Source organism: Maniola jurtina, chromosome 12 (assembly GCF_905333055.1).
Source record: "Maniola jurtina chromosome 12, ilManJurt1.1, whole genome shotgun sequence".
NCBI lineage: Eukaryota > Metazoa > Arthropoda > Insecta > Lepidoptera > Nymphalidae > Maniola > Maniola jurtina.
The window spans coordinates 8,456,294-8,476,309 of NC_060040.1; the positions used below are offsets into that span (position 1 = coordinate 8,456,294).

At 35.9% G+C, this 20,016-nt stretch overlaps 1 protein-coding gene and 2 long non-coding RNA genes across 3 annotated transcripts; all 3 read left to right on the forward strand.

The window, feature by feature from the left end:
• Positions 1 to 1,458: 1,458 nt before the first annotated feature.
• On the forward strand, positions 1,459 to 2,907 carry LOC123870076. Its single transcript, XR_006796999.1, has 2 exons — positions 1,459 to 1,598; positions 2,525 to 2,907. It is a non-coding gene; the product is annotated as an uncharacterized LOC123870076 (long non-coding RNA).
• A 3,191-nt stretch (positions 2,908 to 6,098) lies between these two features.
• LOC123870075 (virescein-like) lies at positions 6,099 to 12,643 on the forward strand. Its single transcript, XM_045913242.1, has 2 exons — positions 6,099 to 6,260; positions 12,537 to 12,643. Exons 1-2 carry the CDS (start codon positions 6,144 to 6,146, stop codon positions 12,615 to 12,617), a joined length of 198 nt encoding a protein of 65 aa, XP_045769198.1. The 5' UTR covers positions 6,099 to 6,143; the 3' UTR covers positions 12,618 to 12,643.
• Positions 12,644 to 15,633: 2,990 nt separating this feature from the next.
• On the forward strand, positions 15,634 to 16,626 carry LOC123870078. Its single transcript, XR_006797001.1, has 2 exons — positions 15,634 to 16,122; positions 16,475 to 16,626. It is a non-coding gene; the product is annotated as an uncharacterized LOC123870078 (long non-coding RNA).
• The last annotated feature ends 3,390 nt before the right edge of the window (positions 16,627 to 20,016 follow it).

Genomic DNA, 20,016 nt, shown 5'->3' on the forward strand with positions numbered 1-20,016 from the left:
TGCTATGAACGCTTCAAGCAAGAAAATGATACTTCCACTTTATTGTACTGTCTATTTAAATGCTTTTGCGTTTTCCTCTTGAATTCTAAATTCTTGGCATTCACGAATTACTACGCAGTGGTAACTCTTGGGTTCTCCCACATATTAATGTTACATTACATTGATATACAACATCTATGCCTTATACAGTCTTAATAGGTACTTCTAATAAACTATTTTTAAACAAAAAGGCAAGCTTAGGGTTTTTCTCGTTTTTCTTTGTCTGGAAAAACTTTGATCTGCTCAGGTTGTGAAGCTCACAAAAATTTTAAAAGTTTCAAAGCTCTGTTTTATTTGTTTTCAAAATTCACATAGAGTAAGAATTTATATTTTAAAATATTTGAACAAAATTGTTGCGAAGGACGTGGTTATCGCGTAATATGAATAATGCAAAACCGAATCGAGCAAATGGATTTTTTTTGTGGGCTTTCAGAACTGGGTGCGTTTGGAAGCTTAATTTGACGGTAATAATAATTATGGGTCTGGCTATAAATAATAATTAGATAGGCATCAAAATAATCTATGAAAACGTTCAGGAAAAACTGTCTTTTTCTTTTAAAATGAGTGAGATAATGAAAGTGAAAATGCGTTTTTCCGTATAAAGTTTTTTCAGAATCATACGTATAGGCGCAAACTTATGTGCTATAAATCGTGTCTGTTTCTTCCTTTATGGTAGGAAGATACAGCAAATTATAGGTATTATATTACATTTTAAAATCTCTCAATTTATATTCATATTGTAAGTAGGCCTATATCATGATTGTATCGCTTTACAAAACGTACAATCTTATAATATGGCCTAACTTAAAATATTTGTGCTTTATAAATCTTTAATTTAAAAAATCTTAAATATCAATTCATCCATACTTACTTTTTAATATTATAAATACGAAAGTGTGTCTGTCTGTCTGTCTGCTAGCTTTTCACGGCCCAACAGTTTAACCGATTTTGATGTTTGGTACAGAGTTAGCTTATATCCCGGGGACGGACATAATGCTACTTTTTATCCCGGGAAATTAAAGAGTTCCCACGAGATTCATATCTCTTATCCGTTGAAAGGTACAGAGTAACCTTGCGTCCCGGAAATTGACATAGGCAACTTTTCATCGCGGAAAAGCAAAGAGTTCCCACGGGATATTTTAAAAACCTAAATCCACGCGGACGAATTTGGGGGCATCATCTTGTTTAAGAATATAGCAATCAATGTACTTATTTAAAAATATACTATTAAAAACACATTAACAAATGTGCAGCCTCAATGTATTTGGTATTCAATGGGAGAACCCCAGAATCGTTATAGAGCCTTACGACGACGTACCGCGAGGAAAATGTAAAGGCATTTAAATAGCGGGTACGATAAAGAATCTAACATTGTCTTGAACGTAAGCTTGCAGTGTACGATCTGTAATTTTGTTAAAAATAAAATAAAATAATAAATAATAATGAAACTGTCAGCCATCTTTGTTTTCATAATGGCAGTGTTTGCGCTATTCGTCGGCCAAAGCGAAGCGGCTCCAAAAGTTAATGTAAACGCTATTAAGAAAGGAGGCAAAATTATTGTAAGTTTTACAGTAAATTTTATTAAAGTGTCCATAATATCATCTCGCAAAAACCTTTGGACCGTGGACCGATTAAAATCTTTTTCAATTTCAAAGCATTCAGACTTACCTAATCACTTCAGTCTTTACTACTGTTTCAAAAATCAAAATAATATTCTAGATACGAGTGCCTTGATCTAACCTTCATACGACAAAACCGAAAGCTACTCACGAAACACCTTCAAAATGATCACATTTAAATAGTTAACTTTTAAAATTTTTATTGTTTATCGCTTCTTCTCTCGGTAAAAGTTTTTTTCAATTTATGTAAAAGTTTTTTTATGGATTATTATTATATTTTTATGTTTATTTTTGTTTGCTTGCATTCCTCTTTTGGTGTACAATATTTCATTCATTCATTATAAAAAGAATTACCAAAACGCTAGCAAAAACTAAGACAGCTGATAGTATGTATTAGTGATTACTGATAAGGTACCACAAAAAACACGATTAAAAAAAATCCTGCATTTTTAAAAGTTCACAATATATTGCATATAAAACATCTGTCTGACGCTACAGGTTAGCGAACGTTCCGTAAATAGGTCACTCGGAGTCAATGCCGTGTCGTAGGTGGGGCATTAACCCAAGCTTTGCACGCTATACATTGTGGGTTTAAAAAATACTGAATCACTAAAACTGCAAAATAAGGCAAACGGTTATTGGTAGGTATAGGATTGTATTTCGGTAGTGTAATAATAATCCTAAGCTTTTGCTAGCGTTATGGTTACACCTTGTATAATTATGCGCCACCACTCTGCTGACTCTGTCCGGTGTAATAGAACTCATGTAAAAACATGTTCATCAGTGGACTTTTTTTTTAATATGGACCACAGGTTTTTTTTAATATAATGATGAGATTAAATTAATGTCTTATTGTTTTTTTTCAGAGAAAGGGTTTTGGAGTAGCTGGCGCTGCAGGGACAGCTCACGAAATATACTCTCATATCCGCAACAGACACAACTGATATTATTTTTAATTTACTTATAGTTAGTTGGTACTTAGTCTTCTTTGTCATTATATAATTTTTATTGGCTGAAATCAATCTGTAATTTATTTTAATTTTGGATAGTTATCTTATAAAGGAATCAAAGGAATAAATGTTTCAATAAAAAAACCTGTTAAAAAAGTAGTTTTATTTTTTTCGATGCTTTAAACTGTAATTTATTTTAATTTTGGATAGGTATGTTATAAAAAAATTAAAGCATGGTTGGAAAACCATGTTGGAAAGTGATAAATAAATGTATCAATAAAAAAACCTGTTAAAAATAATTGTGTTTTTATTTTTTTTCGATGCTTTAAAGTTCTCTTTCTTTTACTTTTTTTGGTAGCTAATTACCTATTTAAGAAAAAAATATTTAAAAAATTTTTTTTAGTAATGATCATTCTATTCTTCATATCTATGTACGATGGCAATTTATAAAGTTAAAATAAAACTTCTATTAATATAATATGCAAGTGATTGTACCTAACTGCCTCAGATTTTTATTTATTTTTATGCATCATAGTCATGATTTAATATACTTAGTGCAAAAAGTCTAAAAAAATACTATCGGCCTATTAAACGCTTTTGCGTTTTCCCTTTGAGCTACGCATTACCTACTATAAGATATCTTCTTACGCAGTAGTGGATTGCCCACTACATGATAAATTCATTAGTAAATAGATGTACTTATATAGAACTGTCATAGAATCATATTGGGTCCCATTGAAATAGACTTCAATGGGTAGTCCACTTAATTAATTTAACGTACTTACATCTATTTCTGTAGTATGTATTAGCCGAATACTGAAACCTCTGAAGCAAATGTGTATTTCTATTGCCGTTATAACAACAAATAATAAAAATTTCAAAATGGCTGACATGAAAAAAAAAACAAAAAAGTCATGTTATTTCTTGTTTGATGGTACGGAACCCTTCGTGTGCGAGTTGGGCTTGCACTTGACCCATTTTATTATTTTTTTAGTTTGTAGTGCGAGGTAAAATTTTTCATGCACGAATTGCGATATTGTGTATTGACTGCGACCACATTATAAACATGCTCGAGACACCGAAAAATCGGTCAAGTGCGAGTCCAACTTGCCCGTCGTACTTGCCCGTACGGAACCCTTCCTATGTGAAGGGTTCCGTACCATAATACAAGAAATAATGCTCTTTTTTATTTTTATTTCATGACGGCCATTTTGAAATTTTTATTATTTGTTATTATAACGGCAATAAAAATACACATTCTGTGAAAATTTCAACTTTCTACCTATTACGGTTCATGAGATACAGCACGCTTACAGACAGACGGACAGACGGGCAAGCAAACGGATGACAGCGGAGGCTTAGTAATAAGGTCTCATGGGCATCTTTTGGGTTTAAAACCCAAAAAAAAGGCTCATATGCACGTGAGATCGAAACTGCGATGCAGTATATTTACTCTTATCTCGAGCAGAATTCTGAAGAGTGTTAGTATTCTCTGGTCAAACTGATGGCTTAAATTGAAGGTGACTACCGGCTCCTTGAGATACCATAAAAAAAAATCACGCCACTCACTCTACCACATGGTGGGGTGGAAATGAGTTATTTAGCCAAAACGAGTGCTGGAGTGGGCTTTGTGGCGCTCGTACGCTGAAACTATTGAGTCTACAAAAAAAAATGACTACACAAATTGTAGGAAATTGTCTCTAGTTTAATTGTTACATAGCCATTTTTATCGTAAAATGAGTGGGAAAGAAGTTATCGTGAAAAAACTGTTTTTGGGCGCCATTTTTCCAAGATGGCGGCGCGAGCGGCAAAGGTACGAGGTGGCAAAATAAAAATTCGGAAAGAGCACATCGAAATCTATAAAACCACCAATTTGCATAACATTCTGAAAACTTTCCATCTCATATTACAGAATTACTGGACTAGTCCTAATACCTATCAACGAGAGAAAAGCTGAAGACTGTCTGATCTATCAATATTATGATGTGGACTCCGCTAAGAAAGGATTTTTGAAAAATCAACCCATAAAGCTGTAAAATAGGGGGTTGAAATTTGTGTAGTCCACGTGGACCGTGGACGAAGTCGCGGGCATAAGTTGGTAAATAATAATAGTTATCAATGTATCCGTCGTAATTTACTTACGGCCGATCAAAGATTTCTATACCTATTAAAAGAAAGGTTAAGTGCATGGGTTGTTAAAGGGTAACAGACCGACGCACTTACGAATTTATATTATTAGTGTGCATTATAGCTGTTAGTTAAAAGATATTAGATTGAAGTCAAAGTTGTGTATTAATTATTCATTCATTGATCAACGATCTAGGCTGTGATTGATCTACTCTCGTCAATGTTAAGTGTTAACGAGCTTTTGCTAATACAATTCGTCACTATTGCCTGTGCTATTACTACAGTAGGTATGTAGTGTAACTGTCTCGTTGGTCTAGTGGTCAGCATGTTCGACTATGTAGCAGATAACATGTCCTGGGTTCGACTCGGGCCAAAAAATTAATTAGGCATGGGATTTTTCTGTTAAAAAATTCTCAGTACCTAGCAGCCCAGAGTTAGGAAGTTGGCGGTGTTGCAGCCCAGCCCCGTGCCTCGGAGAGCACGTAAAGCTGTCGGTCCTACGCCTGATCCCTCTCCGAAGTCCGGTCGTGTCGGATTTCCGTCCCATCGGACTATGAGAGTGAGGGAATGGAGAGTGCACGTGTGTTTGCGCACACATTTATGCACTATAATAATATCTCACGCGCAGTTGGCTAATCTCTATGGAGATTGGCCGCCGTAGTACATAGGACATGTAGTATTTAGTAAGTACAATATAATTTAAAACCCTATAGGATCATATACGCCCTATCTATCGTTAACAAGCTGGTGTCCATGACTTCGTCCACGTGGATAGATAGATATAAAACTTTATCGCACACAAAACATGAAATAATCAAGACAAAACAGAGAAACTAAAACCTAAAAATAATTGTACGCAAAGGTGGCCTTATTGCTTAGAGCAATCTTCCCGGCATTAAACTTATCCTCTCTCCTGTAGCTGTGCTTAGACTGGTGGACAAGTTTTATCCCCTGTCAGTGGATATAATCGGTGGATAAATCCTCTCCTGCCCATGCTAAGGGGTACGGATCTTTAAACTCACGTCAATCAATGTGCTCCGTTGTGGCGTGATTGGAAAACAAACAAACATTTATAATAATATGGGTAGTGGATGATCGAGGGACTCAAATCTTAGGTACCTACCTAGGTATATTCGGAAAGGTCATTTACCCATTAATTGTTTAACTAATAAGGTAATAAATTATGATGGCTTATTAATTACCTTTTAAGTAAAAATTTTTTTAAAATTAGTAATCTCTGGGGTACATCTAGGCAGGAGTGCCCCAGAGCAATTTGTAAGGTTCGTAAAAACCCCGATGTAAATAAATGCCATTTAAATGCTGGGCAGTCATCAGCATTTATCATTTACTTGGCTGCACGCCTATAGAAGAGTGATTGACCCTTTTACAAGATTTAAAACAACTTATAATGAAACTCACAGCTATATTTGTTTTTATAATGGCCGTGCTTGCGTTGTTTGTCGGCCACAGTGAAGCAGACCCAAAAGTCAATGTAAAGTCTATCAAGAAAGGGGGCAAAATTATTGTAAGTGCTTAGATTTAGTGACAATTCTAGTATGAACCTACGTTCACGCAGTGGCCCAATATTGTAGGACTCTTTTTTAGGGTTCCGTACGTCCGAATGAAAAAACCTAACCTAACCCTTCTAGAATCACTCTTGTGTCTGTCTGCCTGTAAATGTAAATAAATTATTTTTGAATATGGGGATCATTTTTGAGGGGCAAATTAGAAAATTATAGGTCTATAAAGTTTTACAAACGATACCCTGGGTGGTAGGTATATCAAATGAAAGGGCTTATTGTAAGAGTCTCAAATATTTATTGAGACTACAGGAACTACTGAGCCTAACTTTTTTTTAAATTACAGAAAAACCTCTAAGAAGTCTAAATTGTTTTAAAATAACATGATAAATCAAAATTATTGTCTCAACGCGATTTTAGTTCGCCTTTGTCCGGTTTTTTTGATCGTTTACAAACACATTCGACACGCTAGAAATGGTAGAAACAATAAACATGAACGATGGGTGAAGGTAAACACCACACTACGGATTGTCGCAAAATATGGACGGTCGATTTACATTTTGGTTCAATATTAGCATGATATATCGTATCGTGAAATAGAGATTATGATGGCCTATCAAGCAACTGAATACTGATGATATTGGTTCAACCATGTTATTACGCTGGTATTGATTGCACACCACTTGCACACTAACCATGCAGCCTGCAGGCACATGAGTAGATATTATATCCCTATGTGATGTAGGTACGAGTAATGTAAACTGTAGGTACGAATAAGGTAAATTATATCTATAAATAACTATCGATTTTATTATAAGTAGGTAGACAACGTAAATCGGCGCACCACTCTCATATACATACCACCACCGACTCTCACCAGTCTCCAGTCATGTCGGATCGCTAACCTATTGGACTATGAGAGTGAAGGAGATCTCGAGAAGTCCGGTATTTTTCAAAAGTTCGCAATGTATTGCAAATAAAACATTTGATTAACGCTAGAGGTCAATGAACGTTGTGTAGGTTACCTATATGAATAGGGACCAATGCCGCCTCCTCGAGTTTTAGCTATACGTGGCTATACATTGCTGGTGTAAAAAATACGAGGCTAAGCCAAATGGTTATTGGTATTGAATTGTTTTTATGTAGTATAATAATATTATCGCTAAGTTTTTGCATTACACCGGTATATGTAATGAAATTGCCTAGTTTCCGCTGAGATTCACTGCCGTGGCTAAAATTTGGTCAAGAGGCCTCATTGTAATTATTTTTTACCTTTCAGAAAAAGGGGTTTGGAATAATCAGCGCGGCTGGGACAGCTCAAGAGATATACAAAAAAATTCATCACAAAAAACACAATGGCTAAAAATTCATATCTTTTATAATATTAACGGTACCTATCTATACAAAACTACATAATAAGTTTCTGAAATAAACTAATCATAAAAATTCACTTCAGAATAAATATTTTCCTTGCAGTATTCTTAGTTTAGAATGTAATATCTCATAGAGCTATAGAAACGAGCAGGGGAATATAAGCTACTTTCATGTTAATAACGCAACTTGGAAACCAATATCTGACACCGGCTTCAACATTCTCTTGCAAAAGTCTACACAAGTACACAGCCCTATATAATGGCAGACAGACGAACAATATTGTTAATTTTGGCGGTGACAGTAGCTAGTTATGTAGGTAACATGTTGGTTTTATTAGAACAAATACTAAGTTCATTTATTGACAGGGGTGTTATAAGTTTGACGTGTGTATCTGTGTATCTGTCTGTGGCATCGTAGCTCCTAAACTAATGAACCGATTTTAATTTAGTTTTTTTTTGTTTGAAAGGTGGCTTGATCGAGAGTGTTCTTAGCTATAATCCAAGAAAATCGATTCAGCCGTTTGAAAGTTATCAGCTCTTTTCTAGTTACTGTAACTTTCACTTGTCGGGGGTGTTATAAATTTTTAATTTATACTTGTAAAAATTGAATAACTCAAATTTTAAAAACCCCTACACAAAAACCTCTATAAGAAAACTAGAAAAGAGCTGATAACTTTCAAACAGCTGAACCGATTTTCTTCGATTATATAGCTAAGAACACTCTCGACCAAGCCACCTTTCAAACAAAAAAGACAAAACTAAAATCGGTTCATTCGTTTAGGAGCTACGATGCCACAGACTGGCATGGAATCCTCGAATCTTTCACTTTACTAATAGGTCACTCGTATGATGTACCTAGGCACCGATGACTTTTTACTAGGGATGTTATGGATATATAATTTCGGATCCGGATATGGATATGGATATTGGTAAAAAATAATATCGGTTTCGGTTACGGTTATGGATATTAAATTATTTCGGATTATCCGATAGTTTCGGTTACGGATATTAATTTTTTAAGGAACTGTAAAATGTGAACTGATGAAGGTGTCGCATTCCAGCGGAGTGCACAGTTAATTCGTACGAGTGTAGTATTTAGTTAGACTCCGCCCTATCCGAAACTATCCAAAACTTTTATTACGGATTCAGTTACGGTTACGGATATTTTTTTATTTCAGATATCCGATAGTTTCGGTTACGGATATGGATATCCATAACAACACTACTTTTTACCATCGTAGGGCCGTTTGTATTTGTCCTAGCTCTAGCTTGTGCTCCAGCCGTTTCCAGCGACTCGCTTGAGACCTTTCGATCTTACCCATACGCACGGTCGACTAGTCGCCTGGCAACTTAGTGCGTAATTGGTGAGATTTATAGAGCGCACGTTGACTTTGCTCAGACTCAGATTGGGTTAAAACGAGATAGATTTATGTGAGAGATATATATCTGTCTCTTTTTATTTTATAAGTCTAAACAAAGTCAGAGTGCGCTCTATAGGTTTCACCCTTAGGATCGCAACGTCTATTGGTTCTTCAAACTTGGCCACTTCAGCTCCGCTACTAGAGCTGGGCCAGTCCCTCTAGTATATCTTCTTATTTGGCCAAGTAAAGCAAAGATCTCTCAATTGACTGCTTTCACTTGAGTTCATACTAACTTTTAACTTTTTACTAACTTTTTGAAAAATGTTTAAAAAAAATCCAGAAATGAGACCAAGAATTAAAACTTACCAACATAGAGGATTACTTATTTACTTAGGTAATAAAATACTTGTTTCTTTTGTTTCTATTCTATAACCAATTAGACCAAAAGTGGCATCGGAAAGAATGTAGAGGAAAGAGGAATAATAAAATAAGGTTTATTACTGGGAACCTGTCGGTCTACTCATTGAAAATCGAACAACAATGGGTAACTTAATGTTGAATTTAATTTGCTATAACAGCTGCTTAGGGTAGTAGGCTACAATTAACAGTTACACTAGCGGCACGCTATGATGGCCGGTTTGACACATTACAATAGTGATGTGGAATGTCAATTTATTCTCGAACAAAAAACAATTAAGTTTTGTTTTTGTACCTGATTAAATAGGTTTAATAAAACAAAAATGTATATGTTTATTTAATTTATTTGAACGAACTGAATATTTGAACGAAAATGAATATACATACTTTATATGCACACAAGAAACATATTAAAACGTCAATTCGAAACTGCTTTGTTTTGCATTGAGCATTGACGCGAGTTTGCCGGAGGTAGTAGTTGTGCTAGCCAGCGATCCTATGTGACGATCGTATTAGATTCCATTTTAAAAAATTTATTGATATTTTTTTGCGATTTCAGAGGTTTGTCCACATAGTGAAAATTGTTCATATTCACAAGTACATTCACCCCTTAAATGGTGCAAACTGATTTTTCTACACTTGTATACATTTAAGAAATCAATTTAATAAATAAATTTTGAGTCCTAAACCTAAAACTACATTCGATAAAATTTATGAATCTCTGCACATCACTATCGTCAATAAAGTAATACAATTATTTCCTTCAAAGTCGTTATCAATTAATACGGAACTTCATGAGCGGACAAACGTCAAACCGGCCATCATAGCGTGCCGCTAGTTTAATTAATAGTATTTAGCCTATAAAAGGTTTCCCCACTATTCTGATTAATTTTAATATCAATCAACCTTTGTTTCATAATTAAATGCAGTTGGGAAATACCTGATGCAGTTGGGAAATATCAAATGCACATACCTACCTACTGTTGGTAGAGTTATCTAGCTACATATTAAGTCATTATAGGCTACAAAGTATGTATCTATTTGTAATCTACACTAAGATTATTATAAAATCGTTCGTCTCGTCTGCTAGGTTTTCACGGTCCACCTGTTAAACCATTTTTTGTTTGTAGACAGAGATAGCTTAGATATATTCCAGGCTACTTTTTGTCACGGAAAATCAATGAGTTCCCAGGGGATTTATAAAGAACCTAAATCCAAGTGGACGAATATTTAGTACAGATATAGCTTGCATGCTGGAGACGGGCATATGCTACTATTTATTCCGGATCCGGAAAATCAAAGAATTTCCTCGGGGTTTCCGGCTTCCGTTTTTCCCGCTAGCTACAATATTGGTACCTCCTTGATACCTTCAAAAGATAGGGAACAGGCTCTTTCTGGGCAGGCGCGCTTCACCAGGCTGCGTCATCTCCTGTTTGGTGTGATGTCAAGTGCAGTTTATACCTAGTTTAAAAAAAATTAGATTAAAATGAGCTATCTACACTACACTACTTACAACATTGTGTACGTATATAAAGTCAATTATTATTATTTTTGACCAAGACGAAGATATTTTTTGGGTTCCGTACCTCAAAAGGAAAAACGGAACCCTTATAGGATCACTTTGTTGTCTGTCTGTCTGTGTGTCTGTCCGTCTGTCCATCCGTCCGTCCGTCCGTCCTTCCGTCGTGTCTGTCAAGAAAACCTATCTAGGGTACTTCCCGTTGACCTAGAATCATGATCATCAGGAATAAATCTGAAAACCGTGAATTTATTGTTAGGTAGGTACATCATTAAAAATAAAAATAAAAGGTGTTTAAATTTTCAAAATAAGATAACTATACCAAGTGTATAGTTATCTTAGTAGTATATGAAAGGGGTTTACCTGTACATTCTAAAACAGATTTTTATTTATTTTTATGCATAGGTAATAGTTTTTGTTTATCGTCTAAAATGATGAAAAAAATACCAGTACGGAACCCTCAGTGCGCGAGTCCGACTCGCACTTGGCCGGTTTTTTATTGTATACAAGCTAACTGCCTTAAAAAGTAGGTACGTACATCTAATATGGTCCTAACCTAACGATAGACAATTGATCTATCATTATCATAGATAGATAAAGAAGCGTATGAACTTAATGTTTCAATGTGAATACGGTCAAGTTTAATTTGTTACTAATATAATATTATATTACGTCATAAACTAAGAATCACGATTGCTTAGTAAGTTAACAGACTCTCAGGGCACGGGAGAGTCCCCGTTTGAATTCACGTTCAAAGAATCTCTTTCTTATCAGCCACACGACTAATATAAGAAGCCATTATGCTAATTTGTACATACTTACAATTGTATCTCGAAGAAGTTCAGTTAAGTGACTAAATCCGTAAAAATGAATTTTACTTCTCTGTTTGTATTAATTTTGGGTGTATTATCCTTATTTATCGGTGCCAATGAAGCAAGGCCAAAAATACCTATCGGTGCTATCAAGAAAGGGGCCAAAGCTGTTGTAAGTAAATACCTATGTATCTACCTAATAATGTATAAACATCAAATGCTTTATATAGTCTGACTCTAGACCTACCTATAGATTTATTCTTCGAGTCGAGGTATTCTTTCAATTTGAACCCGCGAACTCTAAATTAATAAAGAGCTAATAATAATTGTAGGAAGGTATGACATAATAATATGATACCATCCTACAATTAAATAAAAAAAAATTGTCAAGTGTAATCTACAATCTCGTGCATTTAAAACCTTATAGTTTAGTGCACTGCAGTAAGTAAGCCACATCACATAGTCAATCAAGCCCTTCATGGAATAATAAAAAGTAATCTACATATATCTATAAAGATGAGCTATCTCTGAACCAAATAAGTGAGGCCGGCAACTGCGTCCTTATCTGTGGTCATTATGGATTTAAGTTGTATAAAAATTCCGTGGGAACTCTTTGATTTTCTCTGCACTTCTCGTCAAAATCGGTAAAACGGATGGACGGTGCAAAGCCAGCAGACAGACAGACGCAGACAGACAGACACACTTTTGCATGCATGGATGGTATCGGTAGAAATAGCAATAAATAAAATTTATGTTAGGAAGTGAAAGTTCCTGACTTAATCGTGTTTATTATTTGCAGGGTCACGGGCTACGGGCTATCAACATCGCAAGCACAGCGCATGATATTGCGAGCATGTTCCGCAGAAAACGGAAGCACTAGAGTATAGAGATTTCATTATATTATTATCTATACTAATAAATAAAATTGGAGTGTCTGTCTGTAATTTCGAAATAACTACCTCATATTAAGCTCATATGGTTATTTGAACGATACCAACACTGAATCACACGTTTTTAAAATTTTTGTCTGTCTGTCTGTCTGTCTGTCTGTCTGTCTGTCTGTCTGTCTGTCTGTCTGTCTGTCTGTTTGAAAAGGCTAATCTTTGGAACGGCTGAACCGATTTTGACGGGATTTTCACAGACAAGTAGAGGATTGACCAGGGCGTAAAATAGGCTACTTTTTTAACCGACTTTCGAAAAGGGAGTTGTGTTTTTCTACCTATGTACACCGAAATCTCCGAGATTTCTGAACCGATTTGCGTAATTTTTTTTTTAATCGATAGAGGAACTTTGTGACATTGTTTCATAAAAAAATTGGATTCCAACTCCTCAATCCTGATGCTGCAGGGGATCTGGCCAATCCACGCGGGCGAAGCTGCGGGCATCAGCTAGTAAAAAATAAAGATTGTGTTCTGATACTAAATTTAAGTTCATAAACGTATATACACAAATTTAACAATACCTACAACAAGTGTAAATTAAAAATTATTAAAACACCCCCGACAAGTGAAGGTTACAATAACTAGAAAAGAGCTGATAACTTTCAAACGGCTGAACCGATTTTCTTGTACGAGTATTATAGCTAAGAACACTCTCGATCAAGCACGTTTCAAATAAAAAAAACTAAATTAAAATCGGTTCATTAGTTTAGGCGCTACGGTGCCACAGACAGATACACAGACACACAGATACACACGTCAAACTTATAACACCCCTCTTTTTGGTTCGGGGGTTAAAAATATGATCTATGGTCATTAATGTGTAATGGGTACAGTGTCCAATACACAGGTATTATTGCCTCGCTGAATGGCTAAGTAGGCTTAGTCTTTGACCTAAATAAGCGCTTGCTTTCAGGTACTTCAGGCATGTATCAGCTTTTGGGACTCGACTTTAAATAAAAATTGCCCGATGACCATGGGTCAAATCTCAAACAAGCGCTGCAAATACGTAGTCTAATTATAGCAAAAGGAAAAACTGACTGATTGACTGACTGACTTGCTATAGCAACGCACAGCTCAAACTGCTGGATGAATCGGGCTGAAATATGGCAGATATAGCTATTATGACGTAGACATCCGCTAAAAAAAGATTTTTGAAAATTAAACCCCTAAAGGGGTAAAATAGGGACTTCAAGTGAAGTCCACGCGGACAAAGTCATGAGCGCTGGATATAAATAAATAAATAATACTTTGTTTGCAGGTAATAGTAATCTGCGTATGTAGGCATATTATGTATAGGTAGTATTTATTGCAAAATTTTCCTGTTCATATTTTTTATTAGTACACATAACCAAAAGATATCTTAAAACTCTTTTTTAATAATAATGTATAAACATCAATTGTAAATGACCGAAAATTCTTTCCTAATTCGAACCGCTAGGATATGGAACGCCCTTCCGGCGTCAGTTTTCCCTTCCACCTATAATATGGGTACATTCAAGTCAAGAGTGAATAGGCAACTTCTAGGTAAGCGCGCTCCATCTTAGGCTGTATCATCACTTGCTAGCAGGTCTGATTGCAGCCAAGCGCTAGTCTATATAATTAAAAAAAAAAAAAACTGAAAAAATTCTTTGCTTGTGATGTCAATATTGTATGGAGCGTTCGTGTAGGTATACGAGTACCTCAAACAATAACGTTCTAATTAACGTGAACAATGAACATTCTAGAAAATAAGTATTCTTTTTTCTGTGAAATTACATTTTTTTGTATTTTCTGTTAGTCTATTTACAGTCAGTGCTTGCATATTATAATGATGAGCAAGATCATAAGTAGGTGATTGTAGTTAGTACTTAAGGAATGTGTTGTAGCCAGTTAAGAAATCATTACAATAAAGACGTTTAAGTACATTTGTCATTACATTATTTTCTTCACATATCCACCTAATAAATATATACTAGATGGTATAGTAGCAAAAATTAATAGACTAGATGGTAGTAGCAATAAAGCTGCCATTATACGAATGGAGCTTTATGGTAGAAAAATATCCACCTGCCCACCGTGGATCTTATTGCAACTTCACTGGTTCTGGGATCAAAAGAGGATCTTGTCTGTCGACACAAAGCTGCTACTGTTGTCTGTTCGGCACCGCTTCATGCCAAGCGGCTCTACCAGGTTTTTGATATGCTTCAGTTATGATGGTACCTACCTATGCCTATTTTTTGGTTAATGGGGAAAAATCCTCATAAGATTTAGGGATACCCGTCATATGGAATTTTTACCCTCATTTTCATCCTCAGCGTATATTCCGGAAGTCAGCGGAAGTTCCGAGATATGGTATAAATGCATCAGAGCCTCCCTTGCCCGATGCCCTTTGAGCTTGTTCTGGAGGAAACTATTCTCCGCCCTCACGTACCTCGCTTTGAAACACGGCTAAGTATCCCTAGGGCATCCAACTTACTTAGGTACCTAATAAAACATTAATTTTCTAATTAAGACTCACTTAACCATGTTGGAAAGTATTTTAGTATTAACGATTTTGGATCATTCTTTCAATTAAAATATCCAAATTTACCCCTCCAATGTCCAAATTTACTCCTCCAAAGTAAATGAAGAGAAAAAGTTTCCTTTCTTAATTAAAAAACTGTAGACATAGGTAGCGTCGTGTTTCAATTATATTATAACTAGATGATGCCCGCGACTTCGTCGTATGGATTTACGTTTTTAAAAATCCAGTGCGATTTCTCTGATTTTCCTGTATAAAAAGTAGTCTAAGTCGGAGGTCCATCTCCAGAATGCAAACTATCTCTGTACCAAGTAAATGTGCCAACACCTTCATGCATGTGGAATGAGGTTTTTAAAAATCTGTGGGAATTCTTTGATTTTCCAAGACTAATTAGCTTACCTATCCCCAGGGTGCAAGCTATTTCTGTATCAAGTTTCGCTAAAATCGGTTAAACCATTAGTTCAATGCCACGAAAGCAGCAGACAGACAGACACGCTTACGAATTCATAAATTATGAATATGGATTTAGTTCCAAACCTGTATTGAATTTGCAAGTGCCTAAATTTGTATGCGCAACACGCGTAAAATAAATCAACTGAAACCGTCGCTTTGCTTTGTGTAAGACTAAAGGCAGTAGGGTTTTTTGGAGCAGAAACGTATCTAAGTATTTAACTCATGTACTTTCCTTATGTCGGAATGTGTGAGGGGTTTACAAGACGACGTAGGTATTTTTCCTCGGTCCTTATTGTATAAAAGACTCATCAAGTCTACAAAGGATTTAATTTCCACTAACACTTGTAAGAAGCGAGTGCTGCATGATGAAGGTTTTATTTATTTTCGTTTTCATTACGCTATGCATTCAAATTGTGTTCAGCAGTACTATTCCCGTGTCAGGGACTACGACTACGCCAAAACCTTGGACTCAAAAAGTTAAAGACGGTCTGGTTGGTACACATTATTATCTATCCTTATCATGAAAATTTGCCAACATTTTTTTATTTAAGTCCCGCGAAAAAATAGACTGAACGTAGTTGCTTTGGAAAAAATGATTGATGACTGTTTGGTTTGGAAAAGGTCCAATAAGGACTGCCAAGAATGAACTGTGTGTCAAGTAGGCATAACTTAGGAAAACTTATCTTACGTAGACAGTTTAATAACTCTGGCTCTGGCATGGAATAGTTCTCATAACTGGAGCTATTATCTTTTGACGCGGTCAAGAGTTTCCCCAAGTTCCTGAGAGGTTATGAGTTTTTCTCGTATAGTATAATATTAATAAGTCATGCCTTTTCATTTCAGGGTAAATTCTTTCATGGTGCAGCAATAATAAGTAGCGTACAACAAGCCTTACACAATCGTAATGGCCCGCATGGCGGCCACCACAAGACATTACCAACAACAAAACCTAAACTTTAATTTAGTTAGGAAATTAATAAAGAATTAATTTAGTCGTAATAGGTTGTATCAATTACGTCCCTACTGTTTGACAAGCTTCCTAGATGGCGTAGTGGTGACTGATGTGGTCTATACGCTATCAATCAAACAATCAGCCTGTTTGCGTCCACGGCTGACATAGGCCTTTCCAAGAGCGGGCTACCACACACGATCCACCCCCTTCTCATCCACCCACTTCCAGCTATCTTTTTGAGTTCATCAGTTCAGCGGTTCGGAGGTCGTCCCATACTGCGCTTGCTGATACGTGGTTTCCACTGAAGAACACTGCGGCAGACATGGCCTACCCACTGTCACTTGAGCTGGCTGATTTGTTGAGCTATGTCAGTCACTCTGGTTCGCCTACGGATTTCCTCGTTACGGATTTTGTTCCTCATAGAGATCCCTAACATAGCCCGCTCCATAGCACATTGAGCGACTTTGAACTTGTGGACAAGGCCAACTGTCAGTGTCCACGTTTTAAAAGAAGAACTACATAGGTACAGTATGAAAAAAGTTTCACTCAAAAATCTCAACCATGAAGGTTCTATGTCAATTCGAAGTACCTATTACAATAAAACGGCAATTTCATACTTTAACCCCTATTATAAGATAGACTATTTTTTGTTAAAGAGAAAACCCAAATCCATGTGGCCGACGCACGTCGCAAGCAAATAGCACCTAGGTACCCACTTTTCCGTAAAGTTAGTAGAAGCAATTTCCTCGTTACAACCATTAGGTATTTCACCTGGTCCGGAGTCCGGGCAAGTAACAAATATCACTTAGTGTTAACTGGTAGCGTTCGGGTAACGGCATTTTGCATAACTTTGGCCCAGTACCTAGAGTTGCTGCTTTAGATTGAACTTCCTGATTAAATGAAAACTGTGCAAAGTGATTCTCTCTGTTCACGTTTTCCTATCTTATTACGAGTTTCGTAGATTGCAGATTAAATACAGCCCGCTGACAGACAGACGAACCGATGGATGGCCGGACAGCGGAGTCTTAACAATAGGGTTCCGTTAGCACCCTTCTGGTACGGAACCCTGAAAAATTAATAAAAATCTGTTTTAGACTCTACAGGTAAAGCCCTTTCATATGATACCCCACTTGGTATAGTTATCTTACTTTGAAAATTTAAACACATATTAATTTTTTTTTAATGATGTAACCACAAATTCACGGTTTTCAGATTTATTCCTTTACTGCCAAATTTCATGATTCTAGATCAACGGGAAGTACCCTATAGGTTTTCTTGACAGACACGACGGACAGACAGACAGACAGACAGGCAACAAAGTGAAAGTGATTTTCCTTTTGAGGTACGAAACCCTAAAAAACGCCAAATATGTTCTGTATATCAAGTTGGAGACCCTAATAAAAAAGTTAAATAAAAAAAAGATGAGAATACAACATCTTCGCTGGTATTTATATTTCACTATTTCATGGATTGGTCTGAGAGTCAAATCCACGAAAAATAAATGTTCGTTTAGTGATAGCTACAACCGCAGGCTAACGACGACGAGCTTAATCCACCGTTACCTATAAATTTAATTATTATAAAACGTCTATTTATGTGTTTCCTTTGTCATCATGGTCATCCTATCGTTGACTCACGGGTTTCCTCTCAGAGGACCAAGTACGGATTCGCAGACTTCACACACATTTGAGGACATTATTGAGAACTCTCAGGCATGCAGGTTTCCTCACGATATTTTCCTTCACCATTAAATCAAGTGATAAGAACTCCGGGCCCTGCGACTAGGGGGCCAACGTCTATTCCTATTCTCTCCACTATTTCCTGCTTGTTTATGTAGGTATATGATATTTGAATTTAGTCAACAGTCGCCCGAGCACAGCAACAGCAACAACACAACAAAAACAACAACAGTCAACAACAGAGCAACAGTCGGGTACAGCAATACCCGAGTATTCACATTTAGTACTTAGAACATTCTTAATTTTCCCAAAACATTCTTCAGATATACGCTGAGTTATTCGAAACAAATCCAAAAATTTAAGAAGAGATCGAACTAATTTTAATCACAACAATTCTATGGAGTCTCAGGATCCTCAGGATGAAATTAGTTTAATCTGGAGATTTCTCTGGGATGAGTTGTTCGAGACAACTCAACGTGAGTGTCATCGAAAAGTTAGTAGTCGTAAAAGTAGCGTTTATGGTGAAAAGTTTGATTTAATCTTTAATCTGCGCTACCCCAGACTGCTCATAAATATTACGAAGGTCTATTTTATGGATGAGCGAGTACTTATTCGCTGAAATTTTGTGCTTGTTCATTTAACGCCACATTACGGTTAAAAAAATCCTAAGACGAATTTACTCGAAAATGCCTGCAAAATTGTAAACAATGTGGAGCCACGACCTTTTTGTAACGTAGAGTTGAATTTTCGTGAAGAATATAAATTCCTTTTGAAATAATATTATGATGTGAGAAAGCGCTTAATAATAGGCATTGATAGACTTCATTAAACAATATAACTAAAATATAACTTTTTATATGGCATAGAATAATGGTATAGAATGGAATCTATTTGCGAAAAAAAAAAAAATGTTTTTCTTTAGTCCGTTTTTTAAATCGCGGTTAAAAAGATGCCTCTATTGTAGGTACCTACTTGTATGTGCTATATGTATTTATTATTCTTCTATTGTACTCAGATTGAGCTGTTTCTATACAAAATAGAAGTGTCTGTGATTGTTGTGTTGTTTAGAAGTGTGAGTGGTTGATCATGATGATGATGACTTGGTCAGTCTTAGAAAATGATTTTTGTTAGGCAATTTATCATGCGACTGTTTGTGGCAATTACGATATCGGCAAACGGACGTTTGAGATTGAGATTAATAGTTACAGAAACGCGTGGCATGAACACCTGGTCCTAAACCAACACGTACTTACTTACGTTCTCAAACTACGGAGATATAATATAATATATAAATATCGCTCACCCTACTTTTAAATGTCACTCTTCACACTTAGATTTAACAGGGCTCTCTCCGTCACTCGTTTCATACAATCGTAGTTCCAATTTCATTTGAATATTAAGCAACCAAAGTCCATGAAATTTTGCAGACATATTCTAGAAACTAATATCTGTGTCTGTGGTGTTTTAGATTTTTCTAAAAATATGTAGTTTTAAAATTACAGGGGCTCAGAGATTTGTATGAAAATATTTAAGACCGCGTAACTTTGAAACCGAATATTTTAACAGAAATCTGGAAAACCACAGACATAGATATTAGTTTCTAGAATATGCCTGCAAAATTTCATGGACTTTGGTTGCTTAATATTCAAATGAAATTGGAACTACGATTGTATGAAACGAGTGACGGAGAGAGCCCTCTTTAAAAGTAGGGTGAGCGATATTTTTTTATATTTTATACATATATTATAATATAT

What these genes read in the sequence shown, in the direction of transcription:
- LOC123870075 (XM_045913242.1), top strand. Translation starts at nt 6,144, where the DNA reads ATGAAACTCACAGCTATATTTGTTTTTATAATGGCCGTGCTTGCGTTG. An exon ending in AGAAAGGGGGCAAAATTATT is followed by an intron (nt 6,261 to 12,536) that starts GTAAGTGCTTAG and finishes TATTATTTGCAG; the next exon opens with GGTCACGGGCTACGGGCTAT.